General features: G+C 53.3%; 7 protein-coding genes across 7 annotated transcripts; 3 read left to right on the top strand and 4 right to left on the bottom strand.

Annotated features, from left to right (window-relative positions):
• Positions 1–669: 669 nt before the first annotated feature.
• Positions 670–2137, top strand: RHO25_011222 (uncharacterized protein; the record flags this gene model as incomplete). Its single annotated transcript, XM_023601919.2, has 2 exons — positions 670–1321; positions 1368–2137. 2 exons carry the CDS (start codon positions 670–672, stop codon positions 2135–2137), a joined length of 1422 nt encoding a protein of 473 aa, XP_023451058.1.
• Positions 2138–2309: 172 nt separating this feature from the next.
• Positions 2310–3620, bottom strand: RHO25_011221 (uncharacterized protein; the record flags this gene model as incomplete). Its single annotated transcript, XM_023601920.2, has 1 exon — positions 2310–3620. The coding sequence occupies one exon, from the start codon at positions 3618–3620 to the stop codon at positions 2310–2312; it is 1311 nt and encodes a 436-aa protein (XP_023451541.1).
• Positions 3621–3879: 259 nt separating this feature from the next.
• RHO25_011220 (uncharacterized protein) lies at positions 3880–5238 on the bottom strand (the record flags this gene model as incomplete). The annotated part of the gene is made up of 1 exon (XM_023601921.2): positions 3880–5238. The coding sequence occupies one exon, from the start codon at positions 5236–5238 to the stop codon at positions 3880–3882; it is 1359 nt and encodes a 452-aa protein (XP_023451189.1).
• A 2244-nt stretch (positions 5239–7482) lies between these two features.
• RHO25_011219 (uncharacterized protein) lies at positions 7483–8126 on the bottom strand (the record flags this gene model as incomplete). Its single annotated transcript, XM_023601922.2, has 2 exons — positions 7483–7830; positions 7881–8126. The coding sequence occupies 2 exons, from the start codon at positions 8124–8126 to the stop codon at positions 7483–7485; spliced, it is 594 nt and encodes a 197-aa protein (XP_023451544.1).
• Positions 8127–8553: 427 nt separating this feature from the next.
• On the top strand, positions 8554–10317 carry RHO25_011218 (uncharacterized protein; the record flags this gene model as incomplete). The annotated part of the gene is made up of 2 exons (XM_023601923.2): positions 8554–10221; positions 10273–10317. 2 exons carry the CDS (start codon positions 8554–8556, stop codon positions 10315–10317), a joined length of 1713 nt encoding a protein of 570 aa, XP_023451038.1.
• A 680-nt stretch (positions 10318–10997) lies between these two features.
• Positions 10998–12226, bottom strand: CYS17 (Cysteine synthase 1; the record flags this gene model as incomplete). The annotated part of the gene is made up of 2 exons (XM_023601924.2): positions 10998–11995; positions 12061–12226. 2 exons carry the CDS (start codon positions 12224–12226, stop codon positions 10998–11000), a joined length of 1164 nt encoding a protein of 387 aa, XP_023451039.1.
• Positions 12227–12436: 210 nt separating this feature from the next.
• Positions 12437–15754, top strand: RHO25_011216 (uncharacterized protein; the record flags this gene model as incomplete). Its single annotated transcript, XM_023601925.2, has 2 exons — positions 12437–14551; positions 14600–15754. 2 exons carry the CDS (start codon positions 12437–12439, stop codon positions 15752–15754), a joined length of 3270 nt encoding a protein of 1089 aa, XP_023451040.1.
• Between the last annotated feature and the right edge of the window lie 205 nt (positions 15755–15959).

The raw sequence follows: 15959 nt of genomic DNA, 5'->3' as shown, positions 1-15959 counted from the left end.
GGGGTGCCGTTCGAACCAAGACAACCTGCAAATTAACAAGGCGAGGCGCTCGACGAGTACTGCCAGACTGCAATGGAAATAATTGCGACGTGCACACGGCATTAACAACGTGAAGGGTACATTCTACCATTGACATACTTTGCAGAAATGTAACATAAGACTTCCGCATGTTATTTCGACCATCCACAGGTCTGATCGCGGCCAAGAGGATGCATGCGGAGTAGTGCTGCAATGTACCACTGTACCCGACGATCGACTGGGGCTAGCCAACTGCAACACGATGCAGAAAGAGCCTCACGACGGTCGTCACCTTGCAATCTTCACGGCTGCAGAAATGCTTCATTTGCCTTCCCATCGTACTGACAGCGACTTTCCGCGATGTCCACATCGCCAAATACACCACGTTCCACAAACCAGACATCAAGCATAACCCGACGAAGGACAGGATGTATACCATGCCGAGATAAACATGTGCGCTGCGATGAAAAGAAACCATCATGTCGACGGTGCGAGCGCTCGAACACAGACTGCTTCTGGACCAGAGGTTTAAAAATTGTGTTCCAAGGACCCGAAGGCGTGACATCGACATCAACACCTCCGACACAAGCTACCGCACCTCCCACAGGATCAGCATCACCATCTTGCCTACTGGAAAGAAGAAGGCAGTCCATGAACTCCAACACAGATTCAGCACAGAAAAGTAAATTCATCTCATCATTATCAATACTCTCTCCACCAATCTCAGAGCATGACACCGAACCCGACATCGCAGATGTAAAGGCAACACATGTAACAGCAGCTTTGACGCCTAACCAGGAGCATTTCACGAACTGGTCAAATCTGGAAGCCTCAGATTTGGTTCAAAAAGCACTTCGAACAAATCTGGAAACTACATTAATGCACAACTATCTCACAGAATGTGCCCCATGGTTCGACGCACATTCTGCAAGACTGTACTACTCGCGAGTCGAAGTCCCTCGGATGTTGAGATGTCCGCCATGGCGAGCTGCAGCACTGGCACTATCGGCGAAGAATATCGAATTGAGAGAGCATCGAGCCTTGACTTCTGGATCGGAATCCTTGCCACTGCACTTGTACCAGATGGCCGTGAGGTTGGCGATCGAGGCGATGTCTGGCAGATTTGAGGTCGTGGGCACTCTTGCAGGATGTGTACTGCTTTGTGTGTACGAGATGATGACTGTGACATATACTGACTGGCGGCGGCATGTACAAGGCTGTGCAAGCATACATACTCACAATGGCTGGAATGGATCTACTGGAGGGCTGATCAGTGGCTGTTTTTGGGATTATGCACGAATAGGTAGGCGTTCCCGCGGCAAGGAGCAGCTACGAGCTGACCTTTTCAGACATCTGGGCTGCATTCTGTGCGTCCACAACGACGATATTGCCACCGGACACTTACTTCGACAATGCGGAAGCTACCATGGCTTTGAATGGAATCGACGAAGATTTACATGCTTGTATCGCGATCTGGATCACTGCGCGAGCCATTAATCTCATCTCTGATAACCCTCCGCTGGCCGGGAGTGGCGCGATTCTGCACTCGCTACAAGCTGATATGACGAGATGGGAAGTCATGGGAGGCCAGTCTGCACAGCCTGTACAATTCAGAGACGCAAGTGCTGAAGCAGACAACCCCTTTCCCCAGATCCTCTTTTCCAGTCATAGCGCTACAATTGGTCACACACAATTCTACACGGCCAAGGTCCTGCTGCTGGAATACGAGGCAGCTCAGCGCAGCATCGAAGCAGCGGCGAGCCTGCGCGAAGAAGCGTACAAGTATGCACTGATGGCCAATGGCATCGTCGAGACGAATGATCACACAGCTTGCCTGGTGAATTCACTGCAGCCTGTATATGTCTGTGGACGGCACATGAGGACACGAAGTGAAAAGTTCGCAACTCGAATTGCTTGCTCAGATAGAACGAAAGACAGGCTGGAAATGCGGTTGGCGATCGGATGGCTTGCGCGAGTTCTGGAACTTGTGCTGACGCACGGTAGAGACGCATACAATGCAGTGGAATACCCTATGGCGAGATGGGTACCGGATATCTCGTTTGCAAAAGTGGACTGGTGGCCATACAAAGATGACTGCGTCGATCGGACCCATCGATGACGGGATGAAAGCAAGGCCTTGTTGCCGTGGCCCAGTTCCGATCGTTCAGATAACGACCGGCCGTCTAACGTTGACATTCTCGCCCAAGCGATACTGTGGTATCTTATAGCACGAGAAAGGGAACAGTGATCATCCAATTCCATCAGGAAGGGTGTTCCGGTGCCAGCGAATGTTAATAAGGGCGAAGACTCTTGCCGTAGACACTGCGAGAGTGATGATTCCTGAGCTTGGGATCATCTTTCCATTTGTCATACAGCATAGGCAGTTGAGACGAAGGCTTGGGGTGTAGGCGTCGACTTATGTCTTCGAGAGATCTTGCCGCTGCGTTGTCATCTTCGAGCCGCAACAGGTAAGAGGCTCGCAGAAGATCATTTGCCATGTGCTGCCTGGTACGGTCCTGTCGGCCAAACCAGTGCTCCCTCTGGCTCTTTTTCTGGAAGTGCAGCAAGATCGGACGCGGATCGGCGTTTGTTGGATGGTAGAGAGCGACAGTCGCCAAATGCGATGCTACTCCCAACCGCGTTGCCAGTTTCTTGCAATCGTTTGCGGTTGGCAGCCATGAACAGTATCGGTCAAACAGTATGGGCGAGCACGGCGGTGTCTCATCTCTCAACAGGGTTTTCTCCAGCTCTATCATAGCACTAGGGAGGAAGATGACGTCTCGAAGCTGTCCGAACCCTCGATCGAACGCACGTAAGAGGCATTCGAGAGCAGCCGTGGCCGAACCGTCTGCTTGCCAGTGAATTTTGCCTTGGATGAGACCAACAAGCGCCTGCGACGGCCATCTGATATTCAAAGCCCGGCGAAATGGGTTGTGAGCCCTAACAGCACCCTTCTGCATCTCGACTGATGTCAAGTATGTAGCTATCCACTCCTCCACCACATGACTCTTGTCCTCTGCTTCAATGTGCCAGCAAAGAAGCTTTATAAAGTCATCGGGAAGAATAGTGTCCCAATAACGACGATCGGTCTGCAGTACCCAAGCGAGGATACGTGATGCACATGCAGCCGCTGCCAATGGACGCTGCTCCTCTAGCGGCAGACGTTCTAGTCGCATGCGCGATCTGGCCAGGAACAACATTGCCTCGGGGGCTCCAGCCAGCCCACGCGCTACGAGCGTCTCGAACTCTGACGCGCTTGATATGTCTTTGACTTCGTCTAAAGGGAACGAACGGTCCATCGTAGCTATAAGACGACCAGCCTTTTTTTGCAACCAATCACTCACATCCTCTTTACTAAAGCGTTGTTGCTGTCTCGGCTGAACAGAATCATCAGAAGAGCCTGTAGCTCTCCTGTCGACAAGTTCGTATATGTTGGGAATGGGCCGTGCAGTCGGCGTCGGCTTCGGTGCGAAAGGATTGGGAACTACTTCTCCATTGCGCAGATTTGTGCGTTGGACAATCGGAGAAGCATGGTAGAGCCTTGTATGGTGTACTCGAACAGTCACGCCGGTCCGCGGCAGTACTTGTAATCTAGCCCGCATCGTGGTGGTGTCGATACCGTCGCTGATGGTAGTCCGAAGTCCGAGATGGAGACATTGTGTTCATAGAGAAATGCAGAGAGACGCGAGGTCCGTACGACGTCGAAGTGGAGCTCGAAGCTGATTCCCGGAGCGAACCCCGAGGCACGTGAATACAACACATCAAACTCCAATTCATTGAGGCAAATATCATGCGAGCGAACACATGCTAATAGAGACAAAACAACGATTACATGCTATTCAATACGATCCATCAACACCCTCAAATCTTCGCCCCCGCCCTCGCCGGCTTATTCTGCCCAAAATTCTTCACAGCACTCTTCTCCGCCCACTCACTCAACAAAACCGTCCTCTCAGTCTCAATCAAGAAAATCGTAACTCCATCATTCTGAATCTTCCTCGGACTCAAATCCTCATTACTCGCCTGCTGTAAGTCCGCCTCAGCAGGACCATGCGGAACATTACTCCCATTAAGCCCGGCCATAAACGGCGCAAAAGCATTACTTTTCTTACTAGCTTTATTCAAAGGATGTCGAGGGTCGTGAGAATTGATGATGGGCCCGTAAAATTCGCTCATGGTGTTGCGGTGGAAGTAGGGGATCCAGAGGGTGTCTTCGGCTACGCTATAGCGTGGGGGAATGATGGCGAAGTCTACGACGGAAGTTCCTGGGGCTTTGCCGTGTGCTGCGGCTCGGAGGACGACGTAGAGGGAGGGGTCGTGTTCGTCGAAGAGGAGGTTTCCGAGGACGCTGAAGCGGGCGAGGTCGTATTTGTAGGGGTATAGAGTGCCGTGCCAGGCGACGACGTCGAAGGGAGTGGAGGGTTGGGTGCAGGACCAGAGGCGGGAGGAAAGGCGGGCGATGATGGTCCATTCTTCATTTTTTGAAATCACGGCGCGGTCGTCTTTCACGGATCCCGAAAAGTGTGCGGTGGGGATCTGGAAGTCACGAACGTTGGCAAGGCCATGAGAACCAACGATGCCCAGATCTGGTAGCTCATAGTGTCCTTCATACAGCTCGCAGATGTAGCCGCGAGCTGGGCCATCTGGAAGAGATACGTTATATCGGACGCCTCGCGGAATGACACAGATTTCGTTCTGCTGGACCAAAAGTCTGCCTTGCTCGGTCTGGATGTCGAGTGCGCCGGCCTGCGGGATGATGAGCTGCTCGCCATCCAGCGAAGAGAATGCCGTTCGCGGAGCCATCGATTGAGATGCTGCGAATAACCAAATCGCGAGGCCTTCCTTCTTCTCAGGTTCGCCATTTCGGCCGATCAATTTCTGCTTCGTCCAGTCTGCTCCCTCATCGCCTGAGAACGAAGGCCACATGTACGAATTGGGAGACAGGAGTGATGGTTGCTCTGGGACATCTTCGATAGGCTGGAATTCGCTTCGTTCGAGCGAAGATACGACACGATACAGCCATGTTTGTAGATTTCTCTCCCGCGGAGCTGTGAAGGATGTGCCGCTTATGCGTTCGGTTCGCAGCCCATATGGTGGCTTCTGCGGGCTATTGATCACAAGCGGATTGGCGCCTTGGACTGCTTCAGAAGAATGATAGCTGCCGAAACCATTCAGGTAATCGTATCTCTCCTTGACTTGGAAGTTCGTAACGGGTGCCATGATTGTGTATCTTGGAAGATTGTCCTCTGGTTGCCTTTGTACGCTTCGAGTACTGTGAGCAAGACGTCAAATATGAATACAGAGCCCGGTGAAGGATGACGACTCGACAACGACTCGCTGCTGATCGTTGCACATGCTTGGAAATAGGTTTGCGCAGCTTTAAAGATAAGGTTGCACAAATGAGGAGAAAGCTCAATCCTCGTAAGCTTTTGCTTCAAAGTACCGCGTACCCCGCGGAGTGCATGGTGCGGATCTTCAGCTGTTCTGTCAGCAACGAAAACATATCTTGAAGTTAGTTCTTGGCTTGCACGAATAGTGATAGGTCGCGGAAAGTCCTGTTCGCAGCCTCGTATAGCATCGTGGTATCGTGTTTTATAGTACGCCTGTGAGCGCGAAAGACTTTGCTCGCGTGTGCATAGTCTTCATCTTTTCGAAACTTTTGACAAGGCGTAGGTGGAGAATGAGCAGCAATATTCACAAGCTGATGGGCTGTTGTTTAGAGTCAGCTTACTTCTAGATGCATAAAATCCTCTTCTACCACAATATCAAGCCATTGAGCCTACACCATCATTCCCGTGATCGCGTCCGGAGTTCGCGCTATGCCCGGGCGTGATTAACAACCACGCTCGGCGGTACAGAGGATCGGACGCGGTCTCGCAGATGTGTCACTCATTCTGAGCAGAATCCTGCCGCCACGCTGGCTTGGACCATGCCTCAAGTCTCTGGTTATATCCGGCACGTATGGGTGATTGCAAAGCAGAACTGCCGTTCATCGTCTCCAGGGAGATTTTCGGATCGGGTACTTCGAGCTTCGCATCAAAGGTGGTGGGAAGAACCAGGAGTGAAGACACCAACAAGCTGTGGACAGCAAGAGAAACCGTACCGTCCAATCTCGGCACCGGATCAACATCGACACCGACACGAAGCCTGCACTTTCTCCCGCTGTGCCTTCCACCTGTCAACCTTAGTTTCAGCAACAATGTTTAGCACTAGCAAAGATCCACGCCGTGGATCGTTCCTGAAATTGAAAACTCCCGCTTTGACAAGCTGATTGCGAGTCAACAGTATCAAAGGGAAGAAACTCAGAAGATCGTTCCTTCACTATGCCCCGCGAAACCTACACTAACCCCTCACGCCACTGCAGACGCGAGTGATCAGCACAATCAGCCACATCGTCCAATCTGACTCTACACAACCTGATAATTACTACAATGATTGTTAGCCTCTAATAGCATTCATCAGCCTCAGGCTATCAGCCTACTTGCCAGCTGAATCTCAAACAAACCCATCAAACTCCACTTCTCACTTCCTCACTCAATCCTCCATGTCTCCATCTCCCCAAGACGTGCCAATAACCCAAATCATCCACCTGCACAACAACCGCCCCAACGACCCCTCCCGAGGCGGCCACCTCTTCTCTGATCCCAAATGGCAAGCCGCGCTAGATTATTGCACTGAAGCACCCGGGTTTCAAAGAATTTACTGGGGAGAATCGCTTGAACATCCGCAACATGTTGAGATACATATAGGTACAATACCACCCCCCCCATAAGTCCCGCATTCAAGTCAATGGTGACGTGCTGACGACCTGTGTTTTGTGTTGACAAAGTCCGCAACACCCTCTCTCAACATCAAGCCTTCCTCGCTTCGGATAACTATCGTTTCTTCATTGCACTGGTTGATGTTTTGGCGAATAAGAAACAAACCCCTGTGATCCGCCATGCTGTGTTGCAAGATTTCACTCCTGATTCTCAAGCTTTAGCGCGAGGAGCTCCGTTTTCGGGCACGGCGATATATGTAAACAGAAGCGCCGCATGGGATGAAGGTGCTTGGCCGTTGTGGACACATATTGTTCGGTATGTGGACGGATGTCTTGGGTGTAGTGGCGGGCCGATTTTGGAAGAGAGGGTAGAGAGCGTGAAAGGGAGTTTGGGAAGGAAAGTGGAGGGGAGAGGGGAGAGGGAGGAGTTTGAGAGGTGTTATGTGGTTTATGTGGGGTGGGCGACGACGGAAGCGCATCATGAGTATCATGCGACGAAGCATTTTGCTGAGCATAGTGTGATTTTGAGGTGTGGGAATGAGGGGTATGCGGAGTATGGGCATATTGTGTTCAAGGGGGAGAGGGTGAAGGAGGTTGCGGCGAAGTTGTGATTGTGTTGATCGAGATTGTGCGTTGCTGTTTGATGTGGGCATCTGTCGTTGATATGAATGCTATATTCATCTGCTGCGAGGCTTCGAGGGCTGTTAAAATTCGGAATCCTCTTCCTCGAGAATCGCCGTGCTCAAGAGTCCTGCCTTCCGCCGGCTACTATCTGACAGACTCAGATACCCAGGTGATAGTGACCCAGGCGACAGACGCTGTGGTGAGACTCCATTCACTTGTCGCGTGGGAGGTACGAGAAGAGTCGGCAGCTGGTCCTTGGCCTTCTTCTGTTGTTTCTGTTCGCGATAGTCCTTGACTGATCGGCCTTTCTGTGGTTTGATCGGAGGCGGCTTGAGGAAGGTGCCGGTCACTTTGCTTGCGATCAGACTGACTAGCAGACCGCCAAGGATTCCGACTAGAGCTGCGATGCCCAAGTAGATGTACAGAGTCTGCAGATGGTAAGTATCGGTAGTGCTTGGAAGCCATTCGAAACACCAACCTCAAGCTTCACTATTGCTCTGAATGGCAATGCCAAACATGCTAGCAAGAAATTGCCTAGGTAGAGGATGGGCTGCAGGGTAAAGGCAATTGGTCGCCAGAGCAGGTTGAGCAGCCACAGCAAGGCGTAAGCGATGGTCCTCAGGACTATCACAATGAAGTAGACAAGCCAGTACGCGCCGCTGGCGAGGGTGGGGAGGATGGCGGCAGCGCCAAGCAGTTGGTCTGATGCAGCCTGGTCAGACATGGTGACATGTTTCACCTTTCAGCCCCTCGCGTTCATGCGTTTTCATGCGTTCACTCTCGTGCCATGTCAGCAGCGGAGGCGTAGTGGTGGGCGGGCGTGTGATGGCGTGGAGGATGGGCGCATGATGAGGCTGAAAGGGGTGGAGATGACTTGCATGAATTGGCGGAAAGGCTATCCGCAACCTCGCCAAGGGCACACACCCATGCACGATCGACAGTCGCCGGTGATGTCGCTTGCTGCGCTGCGTGCTGCCTCTTTGTGCCCGGCGGAGGAGGGCAGCACAGGTCGCTGCTCCGTCTCACTCGCACTCGTTCGTTCTGTCTGTCTCCCCGTGTAACCCTCACTGTCGCCCCGCTGTGCCCGCCCGAGTCGCACAGACGTCATGTTCCGTTGACGCGTTGAGGCAGCGATAAGAGGCCATTGAGCGATGGGCAACGCCGAGAGCAAAGACGGCGCTTCAGGCCCACCCGCGACGTCTCCGGGCAGCAGCAACACCACCAAGCCGCAGCGGACAGGCAGCAGGCGACTGAACAAGAAGCCGTCGTTGCCCACCGAGGGCTGGGTGACTTCGAGTAGCTCCGACCCGCCGTCCACCTCGCAGTACTACGCCCACGGAGCCACCGTCTCGGCCTCACCCAAGCGCGCTGCACACGCCCGCGCGAGGTCCATCACCGCTTCACAGTCAAACCACCACCGCGCCGTCGACGACCTTGCCCACAGCCACCGCTCGGCCTTATCGGCCATTTCCGCCATGGGCCAGGCAGATAGCAAGGCCCGCCCGCCATCGAGGTCAAACACTCTGCCCATCCACACCTCACCACCGCGCCCGCCGACCCCGCCATCACAACCGCAAGAACCCGCGCCCGCGCCCGTCACTGAGTCGCCCGAGCCGACAGAATCACAGCCCGTCGATGTTCCACCCGCCAACCATGTCGGCGGCGACGATGTGATACCAGATGACTACATCCCGACCGGATATTCCGCCAGCCCATATGGCCTGCCACCTGCCAACTACAGTCGTCCGCCTAGATTGCCGCTGCCTATCGAGGAGGAGGTGCACACGCCGGGCTCCCCCATCATCACCCCGCAGGATATTACTGCGATCAAAGATGATGATATTGAGGAAGGTGCCATACCCCGCATAGCCTCTGTGCGGAGTTCCACCACAGTCGACGACGACGATGTGGGAGACAATGACGCATATGACACGTCCGGATTGAACAACGGCTCAGTCAAGGTCTCATACAAGTTCGCATGGAACGGGAGCGGCGAGAAAGTTTTCGTCACAGGAACATTTTGCAATTGGGACAAAAAGATCAAAGTGCCCCGCAACAAGGATGGCGCACCGGGGTTCTCTGCGCGACTCTATCTCCCTCCGGGCACCCACCATTGTAAATTTCTGGTGGATGGGGAAATGGTCACATCACCAGATCTCCCTACTACTGTGGATTGGACAAATATTCTCGTCAATTATATCGAGGTCGTGGCGCCCTTGCCAGAGGGACAAACGCAGCCACCCGAGGCAGCTCAGCCAATTGACATACCCGGCACAACTGCTCCCGCTGACGAGGTCACGGGAAAGCAGGACGCCGCAGTACGCGCGCTGGCAGATTCGGCGCAGCCATCCGATAATGAAGCCAATGTGCCATCTCCGCTGCAAGCAACCGACGGCTCGACTAAGAGCGAGAAACAGCCCACGGAAGTGTCTGCATTCATCCCTATCCCTTCCACCCCTGCACCACGACAGATTGAGCCTCAAACAGAGCCCGAGACCAAACCCAAGCCAGCTCCGAAGCAGACGATCCCACGCGCCAAGTACACCAATACGATTCCACAATTCCTAGTAGACTTAGACAACTACCAGAACCCCGAAGATGAGCGATATCAGCGCGCTCAGAGAGTGACGAACACTCTTCCACAGCCGCCGAGTCTACCAATGTTCTTGAATAAGAGCATCTTGAACGGCGCCACTCCTCACAAGGACGATGCTAGTGTACTCATCATGCCCAATCATACCGTGCTTAACCACTTGGCTACTAGTAGCATAAGAAGCGGCGTGTTAGCCACGAGTGGTACCACGCGGTACAAGCGGAAGGTGAGCAGTCGCACATACTCTTTCGAAACTCACTGTACTGACCACCGATAGTTCCTCACAACAATCATGTACAAACCGACCTCGGAGGATACATGAGACTCTATGCGGCATTTTCCCAACAACTTGCCCACTGGTCGCAACGCATTGCGGGGCGGGCGTAACATTGACGACCCTGCGCACATTGCTCCGCAACGAGCAACGAGCGATCAAAAATGACTTTCCTTACTTCGCTGCTCACGCTGACGCGCAAGAGTTGACGTCGGCGAGATGCAGATGTGCGGAGGCTAAAGGGGAAGGATTCACCAGTACCATTAAAAGACGAACAGTCAACACAAAACATATCTATGAAGCGGCGGCGGACTTTTTGCATAAATGACTTCTCTTCTCTCTGGACTTTGTGGGGAAGGAAGGGACGTGATGAGGCTAGCGAGGGTTTTTGGGTTGAGTGGTGGGTGGATTGAAGGACTACCATATGAGCAAATGCCTGCTTGCATGGAGGAAGTAGCGTACGTGGTAGGACAGGAGGAACATGGCATGGAACAGCTGTGGGTTTGTCTTATGACGAGTTGATGATTGAAGATGCAGATGAAGACAAAGATGAAGGTGATGATAGATGACAATATGAGAGATTTCGAAGGTGAAATTTCCCTCTGCTCCCATAGCGCTTTTATCACTTAGTCGTGCGACTGGACAGATGGGTAAGACACTTCCCGAGAGTGACTTGAACTACTTTTCACTGTGTATATGCTTGTCTATGACATGCCATTCCGCTCTCCCTACTCCAACACGATATACTTCTTCAGATGCTCCGGCACGGCGCCGAGAAGTTTCTTACTCTCCAACCATTTCTTACTGAACAGACGGTCCGCGTAACGATATGCTCCATCGCATAGAATTGTCACAACAGTGTTCCCTGGTCCCAACTTCTGCGCCAAGTCCCTCGCCGCTGCGACGTTCAATGCGGATGAAGCTCCAAGGTATAAGCCCTCCTCGTCCAGACACCTGTAAACCATCTCAATGCTCTTTTCATCCGAAATATGTAATGCGCCATCGAGGAGATCGATATCAGGTTTTAAGTTGTCTGTGATGCGGCCTTGCCCAATTCCTTCTGTTATCGAGCTTCCGCTCCGTTCGACAAGTTTTCCGCCAGAGGAGACGTAAGTGTAGATTACTGACCCGGGAGGATCTGCAACGTAGCATTTTACGCGGTTTTCGGAGATGGTTTTGAGGTACCGTGTACAACCTGCAATTGTACCCGCTGTCCCAGAAGCGCAAGTAAAAGCGTCGATTTTGCCTTGTGTTTGAGCCCAGATTTCAGGACCGGTGGTTTCGATGTGTGCTTGGCGGTTGGCGGTGTTGTCGAATTGGTTTGTCCAGACGGCGTTGTCGAGACGTTCGGCGTGGCGTTTGGCTTGGTGATTGTAGTTCTCGGGATTCTCGAATGCGACGGCAGGGACGGGGTAGACTTCTGCGCCGAGGAGACGGAGGAGGTCGATTTTGCCTTGGGATTGCGTGTTGGGCATGTAGATTACTAGTTTGTAGCCCTTTGAGCGGCAGACGTGGGCGAGGCCGATGCCGGTGTTGCCTGCTGTGCCTTCTACTACTGTGCCGCCGGGGCGGAGGAGGCCCTTCTCTTCGGAATCTTGGACGACGAATAATGCTGCGCGGTCTTTGACTGAGCCGCCTGGGTTTTGGAATTCGGCTTTACCGAGGACTTCGCAGCCGGTTTGTTCGGAGATCTTGTTCAGGCGGATGAGGGGCGTGTTACCAATGGCTGGGAAGAAGCTGTATATCAGTCTCAGCGACTATGCGGTGATCGGTCTCAATGCCTAAACATACCAGAAACGAGGCCATTCTTCGCGACGCCTTGGGCCTTCGAGATCTCCAGGCCGTGAGGGTTCATGGCGTGCACTTCTGACGCTGAAGGAGCGATCGTGACTGCCGTTCGTACTCCTCGAAAGTTCGTGGGCCTCGTCGCCGCCCGTAGAGCAGTCCTGGCAAACATGATGCGCACAATCTAGCACAATCGCGAACGCACAGAGGGAGTGCAGGGTGTCGAGTGAAGCTGCAAGCAGAAAGTCAAAAGCGCCGTGGTGCAGCACGTCATTGGCTCGTGGTCGTGCATCGCGGGACCCTTTCCGCCTCTGTTTACACCTGCAAACACCGCCGAGAAACAGATGACAACCGACACGAACTGACATTACAACACACCACCATGCCGGGACGAGTCGCCAGTGCAAGCACGCGCACATCGCGACGTACAGTCGCAACAAAGGCCTCCACGCGATCCGCCCGCAATAGTTCACCACCGCCGGACATACCAGACGAGGGGGAGGACAGCTCCTTGCGACGCGCCATCTGTACCGTGTTTGCAGACTCGCAAAAGTCCACTGCCGCACATCGGAAAGCCATCATATCACTACGAAAAGTCCAGGAAGCATGTTGCTACGAGCCGGTCAGCAACAAGAAAGGCAAACAGCATGACGACTTCGACGAGGACGACTTCAATCGAGAGGTTGTGCGATGCGTGATTCGCATTCTGCCGGTCAAGAAATCCGAGCCGGTCGGCGATCGCGTCGTGCGCTTTCTGGGAACATTCTTGAATGTGGCAGCGGGCAAGGACAATGAGATTGCACAGGCGGATGACGAGGTCGAGGATGGCACACTCCCGCAGACGCCAACAAGCAGGCTGGCCAGCGAGATTTTGAAGATGACGATGCTGGCCATGAAGGCAAAGGCCAAAGAGATTCGGTTTCGGGCGACGCAGATTACAAGTCACATTATCAACAGTCTGGATACGCTGGACGATGCACTGTTCCACCAGCTACGGCAAGAGTTGTTGAAGAGACTGCACGATAAGGAAGCTTCGGTCCGGCTGCAAGCTGTGTACGGTCTTGGCAGGTTGGCAGCGGAGGTGGAGGGTGACGAAGATGAGGAGGACTCAGACTCAGACGAGGACTTGGGCGGCAAGACAGTGCTGAACAAGCTATTGAACGTGCTGCAAAACGATTCTTCAGCTGAGGTCAGGAGAAATCTGCTGCTGAACCTGCCGCTCACAAAAGAAGTGCTGCCATATCTATTGGAACGAGCAAGAGACGCGGATGCGACAACACGAAAGGCATTGTACAGCCGTCTGCTACCTGCACTTGGAGACTTCAGACATTTGAGCCTTACGCATCGCGAGAAGCTACTCAGATGGGGTTTGCGTGACCGAGACGAGAATGTGCGCAAGGCTACAGCACGACTCTTCTGTGAACGCTGGATCGAGGACTGCGCAGCTCTACCTGCAGCTCAAGCTGCCGAAAAAGAGGAGGACGGGGAGGCTACGAAGGATAAAGAAGCAGTTCCGTCACTCGATGCACTCCTCGAGTTGCTGGAACGTATCGATGTGGTCAACAGTGGGGGCGAGGGTGGAATCGCTCTCATCGCAATGGATGAGTTCTGGAAAGGACGACCGGACTACGTCGATTATGTCTCCTTTCCAGACAGTTTCTGGGATGACCTTTCGCCCGAGCTCGCATTTGTGGCACGCACATTCAATGACTACTGCCGAAATACGAAGGACTACGTGGGACCGCGAGCGCTGGTGGAGCTTGCAGAAGAGAAGCTGCCCGAAGTCACCAAGTTCGGGTTCCTCCTTGAGCGTGAGATCAAGAAACTGATTCAAGTCACCATTGAGTCCGCGGAGGCAGAAGACGAGGAATACGACGAGTCAGAGCTCGCACATTGCGAATTCGTCGTCGAGCAGTTGCTGCACATGGCTCTGACATTCGACTACAGTGACGAAGTTGGTCGCCGAAAGATTTCCGTCCTCATGAGGTCTTCTTTGGCGCTACCGGACTTGCCCGAGGAAGTCACACGGCTTGTTGTCGAGGTGCTTCGCCTTGTCTGTGGCGAGCATGCCAAGGGCGAGCGTGAGTTCTGCAGCGTTGTTCTCGAGGCCGTCGCCGAAGTGCATGATACTATCATCGCGGAGGACGACGGCGATATCGACGGCAGCACAGAAGACAGCTTCCATTCCGCCACGGAACAAGTTGACATCAATGTGGACGATAACAGGGCAGCGCAGAAGAAAGCCAAGAAGCAGCAGCAAGAGGCTGAAGCTGATCCTGAAGCAGAAGAGGAGAGGGCTGTCAAAGAGCTCATGGTCAACATGAAGTGTCTACACATTGCTATGTGCATGTTGCAGAACGTACATTGCGATTTGACCGAGAACGTCCATCTTGTGACGACGCTGAACACTCTGGTTGTTCCTGCTGTGCGGAGTAAAGAGGCGCCACTGCGAGAGCGAGGTCTCCTCTGCTTGGGACTGTGCTGCTTCCTTGGGAAGGTGAGTCGTGTCCATAGACGCCAGCGTGCTATACTGACAAAGATACAGCAACTTGCCGGAGAGAACCTCACCGTATTTATCCACTGCTTCTCGAAGGGCCATCCGGCGCTGCAAACGATCTGCTTGCAGATCATTACGGACATGCTTGTCACGCACCCTTCGCTACTGACACCTGCAGAAGGCACCGAAGATCCAAACGAGGCCGCGAAGCCTGTCCTGAAGATGTTCAAGCAGTCACTCAAGTCTGGTGATCCTGAAGTGCAATCGACGGGTGCCACTGCTCTTTCAAAGGCGATGCTCTCCCGTCTTATCGTCGACGCGGATCTTCTCAAGCAGCTGGTCGTCACATACTTCGATCCGGACAGCATCACGAATCCGCAACTGCGCCAGAGCCTGAGCTACTTCTTCCCGGTTTATTGTCACTCCCGTGCCGAGAATGCAGTGCTCATGGCAGAGATCACTACCAGCGCCATAAGCAAGCTTCTCACTCTTCGGAAGGCCTTTGAGGACGATGACGACGAGGACGCTGCTGCCGGTGCTGATCAGATGGTCTCCATGACACAAATTACGAACATGCTACTGGATTGGACAGATCCACGCAAGATCGTGGGCTTCTCTGACGCTGTTGGAGATAGCTCCGCAAAGAGTGGAGCTGGAGAGACACATTTTATCTTAGCGGAGAGCATCCTGGATCGCCTCGTTTCTGCCCAGCTGAACAAGGATGAAAAGAAGATTCTCTTCAGCATGCTTAACAAATTGCATCTGCCGGCCGGAGGTTGCGATGCCGAGAAGTTGAAATCTGTTCTTGAGCTCTTGCAAGAGACGATTGACACGAAAGTGGCTGCTGACGCGACGAGCAAGAACGTCTTGACGAAGCTGCAGACTACTTTGCTGAAGCTCATGCACGATGTCATGACTGAGGAGCGTGGCGGCGGCGATACTGTGCTCGAGACTACCGAATTGCCGGATCAGAGCGACGCTGGTCTTGACGAGACGGAAACCACGCAGACTTCTGTTGCGCGCGATGGAACGGAAGTTGAAGAAGAGGCGGATGATGACTCCGCTGTCACGCAACTTCAGCAGGATCTGAAAGATGCTACACTTGGTGCTACGACAGCATTAACATTTGGTCCTGCAGATGCAGAGGGCACGAGGATTCAATTGGAGTATGAGGACAGCGAGATGATGGATATTGATGGATGAGGTTTGGGATGAGGAGGCTTGTGAGGCTTTTCGTAATCGCTCTCGCGTTTTCGTAACTTGTTTCCGTTGGATGGGTGTTGTTGGCTTTCTGAGGCTGGCGTTTGATAGTGTGGATGCATGAAACGAATGACATGTGAATTGATACCCTTGCATGTTATGACACTCTTTCCCCAGCCATCCAGGACTTTCTCTCCGCATTCTGACC

This window comes from Cercospora beticola, chromosome 7, assembly GCF_033473495.1.
Source record: "Cercospora beticola chromosome 7, complete sequence".
Classification (NCBI taxonomy): domain Eukaryota; kingdom Fungi; phylum Ascomycota; class Dothideomycetes; order Mycosphaerellales; family Mycosphaerellaceae; genus Cercospora; species Cercospora beticola.
Note: the sequence above shows the minus strand (reverse complement) of the source record. Positions and strands in the feature narration are given on the sequence as shown.